The sequence below is a fragment of the Taurulus bubalis genome (assembly GCF_910589615.1).
Source record: "Taurulus bubalis genome assembly, chromosome: 3".
Taxonomy (NCBI): Eukaryota; Metazoa; Chordata; class Actinopteri; order Perciformes; family Cottidae; genus Taurulus; species Taurulus bubalis.
Window position 1 is genome coordinate 5506280 of NC_136591.1, and position 4267 is coordinate 5510546.

Below are 4267 nucleotides of genomic sequence, written 5' to 3' on the forward strand. Positions count from 1 at the left end.
ATGATACTAAACAGATGACAAAGAACAATTAATGCATGCATGATGCATTTAGGTGTCTACACATACAGTACCTTTAAAAAGTAGCATGTTTAATGGCGTTTCGGTATGAAACTTGGGGTAAAATGATGCAACATTTGACCAAAAATAAAAGTTTAGTAAATTGCTTATAATGTTCGGTAGTTCATCAAGGAAAACAACGAGGTGAAACACGTCAAATAAACATAAAACAGTGCAGCGTCATTAACAGTGACTGATGACCATTGGACCCTGAGAGTGAGCAGATAAACACCTGTTCAGTTTCAGGGGTGTAAAATATGAAAGAAAGAAGAGAGAGAGAGAAAGAGAGAGAGAGAGAGAGAGAGAGAGAGAGAGGGTGAAGGGAGGGGAGAAGAGGAGGGGGGAGGAGAGAAAGTCATATAAATCATTATACATATCTGTAGAGCTGGACACATCTCACAGTGGCCGAAAGACACAACACGCTCTTGCACCAAAATCAGATGTGTTGTTTTTTGTGACAATTTTTTTATTGATTTCAAAAACTGAGATCTGGATATACTTTTGTTTGACTGCTGGGCCGAGGTGGGGTCATGGATCCGATTGTGGAAGCAGTGGCTTTGGTACTGGCGTTCATTTCTTGGGTGATGGTGGGGATCACCCTGCCGAACCGTTACTGGAGGACCTCCACCGTCGACGGGAACGTCATCACCACCTCCACCATCTATGAAAACCTGTGGATGTCATGTGCGACGGACTCAACCGGGGTGCATAACTGCAGGGAGTTTCCTTCGCTGCTTGCTTTGAGTGGTACGGCGGCATAAAACATATCATGTAATCGCAATAAATCATTATAATGATAGAATTTAGAACTTTTTTTTTGTATTCTTTTGTAGAAAAAGAAGATAAATAGTGGAAAAGGTTATATTACATGATGTTGCTTTTTCAGAAACACAAATGTTAAGAACAACCCTTGAACACCCTGAACTTTTTTCAAAACAATTCTTTTGCTAATACAAACTTGTCATAATCTCATGACCCCTTTTCAAGGCAGATGATATGGAAAAAGTTGTGAAATTAACGGATGTTTTTGTCTTATTTCCAGGTTACATCCAAGCGTCTCGTGCCCTGATGATCACATCGATAGTGTTGGGCACGTGTGGACTGATTGCGGCCCTGATAGGAGTGCAGTGTTCAAAGGCAGGAGGGGAAAACTATGTTCTCAAAGGGAGGATTGCTGGCACGGCTGGAGTCCTTTTCATACTTCAAGGTAAAAAAAGATAAGAATAAATATCTGACCAGTCTGACCTCCTAATACACTATAGATAAGGGAACTTCTCCACAATGCTATACATGACAGTCATGCTTTATTGCACATCCAAATCAATCCTCCATAAATTTCCTTCATTGTTACCTGAAGACTTTGGACATTTTATGTAACTATCTGGAAGCTTCCCCCGCTGCTGTCCCAATTATTAAAGGATATTTATGTTTTCTGTCAAAAGGTGTGTGCACAATGGTCGCAATTTCCTGGTACGCCTTCAACATCACTCAGGAATTCTTTGACCCCTTCTATCCCGGGATAAGGTAAGATGATAGAAAGGCCTGACATGGCGCTCACATGGGCTGACTGACAATCTTCTGACAATCTTCTGACAATCTGCTGACAATCTGCTGACAATCTGCTATGCGTTGCAGATATGAAATAGGAGAAGGACTTTACATGGGCTGGTGCTCTGCTGTGCTCGCCATCGCTGGAGGAGCCTGTCTCACCTGCTCCTGCAAAATGGGCACAGAGGAAAAATAGTGAGTTTCAATTATACGGTTGGATCCCTCCCAGTCAGCCAAAATATGTTAATCATTAATGTGTTGATGGTGTTAATAATCGGTTGTGACATTGCTTTACAATCATTTGCAATCCTCTGTAGTTCCTCTATACACTAGATGTGAATGTGATAAAGTTACTTTTAAATGTTAGGTCGTGATATGAAAAAAAATATCTTTATTGTGATTAATTAGATTAATTACAACTAATGCATCTAAAATAACTAACACCTTGATAGACAGTTTACTTTAATTATTAATTATTATTATTATTATTATTAATTATTATTAATAATTTCATAAATATATATATCCATAGTTTAGGAAACTAAATTGATATTTATGTGTATGTCAGCTGACCAATTATTTTGACATTTGCCACATCTGTTTTAACATAAACACATTGAACACATGTGATGTTGTGGAACCTTGAAAATTGTTTAGAAAGAAATTCATGGCACTCTGGTGCCTTGTTGTTCATTCACCTGTGGGATGTTTATCACCTGAAGTAAGGACACTTTTATTTGAGCTTCATTTTTATGACCATTAACTATCATTATGCAAGATGAATGATGTTGTGACAAAGTACACCAGTGGTAATTGATTAGTTATGATCCGAAAAGGCACATCATATAAATATGCATGGGTGGAAATGAAACGGGATTGGGTGGTGGCAGTGTTTGGAGTGAGAAAAGCCTGATTATGACATGTGTAGGATTTTAAAATCGACCTCTGAAGCCCCCCAGTGGCTGGATAAATAACTACACTGGTGCAAGTGGGGAGACAAATGGGCAGAAAACATGATAACTGCATCACCCTCATGATTTTATTGTATAATAGGCTTTTTTAAATTACCACATTTCTGACATGTCACAAATAGAAAAAGCCTAAACTCCATTGAGCTACTTTAGTTTCAGGGTCATGCTACCTCATCATCAGTGACTCGTGTTTTTGTTGAACCCTCTTGTTTTGCAGCCCGTTGCCTCTTCAAAGCAGAGGAACTGTGTACTCTGGAGCAGCACCGACCAGAAGCCAGGCTGCCAGCACTTATGGACGAAATGCTTACGTTTGAACCAGATATGAAAACAGAACTTTGTCACCAGAAAAAAACAGAAGAAAGAAATCTCATCTCTTGCAAAATCCTAGAGTAAAATCTTTTCATCGCCTCAGTTTTTTTTTGCATCTAACATGTTCTGGTGTTCAGCTTTTCCAATCTTTTGCCATGTGGAAAAGCTAAAGGTCCATCATGAACATAGCACCATTGAACTGTATATAATCACATTATATAAAGTGTGTATTCTGTAAAAAGCAAAGCTTCTTATCGCCACACATGCGTGCAACGATTCTATTTATGTTTTGCACAAATACATTTACGTAGTCACTTAGTTTCAAAGGAATCTAACCATTTGATGATTCTTATACACACTTCTAGACATTTATTAAGGGGAAGGTCAAAACTGTGATAATCCAGATATTTTTGTGTTGTTTTGTACAGTTTTATAGATAGTACCTGTGAAAGAGTGTGAGGGCAAGTTATCTTTATTTTGTTTTGTTTTTTTGTACGATGGCGCACAATAAAATGTGTAATGCTAAACATTTCAGTTTGACTTTGTATTCCCGGTTAATGAAGTAATGATTGCATTCTTATTATAACAAACAGTAATAAACTTAAAGATTATATTATATCATTAATTATTGAACTAAAATATTGAACATTAAACACACATACATTTTAAAACAATACGCTATTAAACACAAATTATGGAGAAATTAAAAATTATGTCGGCCCCAGCATATATAGACATTTTGAGATCACATCATGTGCCTTAAATGTTATATTTTCATGTTTTTTTGGTTTTTACAATTACAATTGGCTATAAAAGTAAAGTTTAGTCTCTATGTATACATACAATATGTATTACATTGTGTTCTTCTTTACAATTAAGCTATATATGAGAACATGTCCCATAGCTATAAGAGTCATAATGAGCTATTTAGCAATATTGTATTGAGACCATGTCCCTTTGGGAAGTTGGTCAAATCAATATGGGATTATATTGTACACTCACAGGCATGTTAGACTAATTGTTTTTTAAAGCAGATTAGTATGCATTCATTCTTAAATTATAATATCTTAAAAATTAATACATTAAATGGAATGCAGGATTATGCTCCAGTTACACAACGATCTGATACAAATCAGGACAGTTTATCTCACAATTATGACACAATCACATCTATCAAAAACACACAACTTTAATTGGCAGTTTCTTTTCGCAGATATTCAGCAATAAGCCTCCATACCAGAGCCACAATGAGAGAGTTCACTTTCGATTTCTCGCCTCTAGGTGATCCCTGATTATTCGCACTAACCCGACGCTATTATAGCGCGTGCCGCCTGCCTGGCCCATGCAGGGATCGGCGTTAAAATAGTCTCTCCAATGAGAGC

The 4267-nt window shown here is 37.2% G+C and overlaps 1 protein-coding gene across 1 annotated transcript; it reads left to right on the forward strand.

Moving 5' to 3' along the window:
• Positions 1–587: 587 nt before the first annotated feature.
• cldn15a (claudin 15a) lies at positions 588–2890 on the forward strand (the record flags this gene model as incomplete). Its single annotated transcript, XM_079215054.1, has 5 exons — positions 588–804; positions 1100–1264; positions 1500–1581; positions 1693–1800; positions 2794–2890. 5 exons carry the CDS (start codon positions 588–590, stop codon positions 2888–2890), a joined length of 669 nt encoding a protein of 222 aa, XP_079071180.1.
• Positions 2891–4267: the final 1377 nt, after the last annotated feature.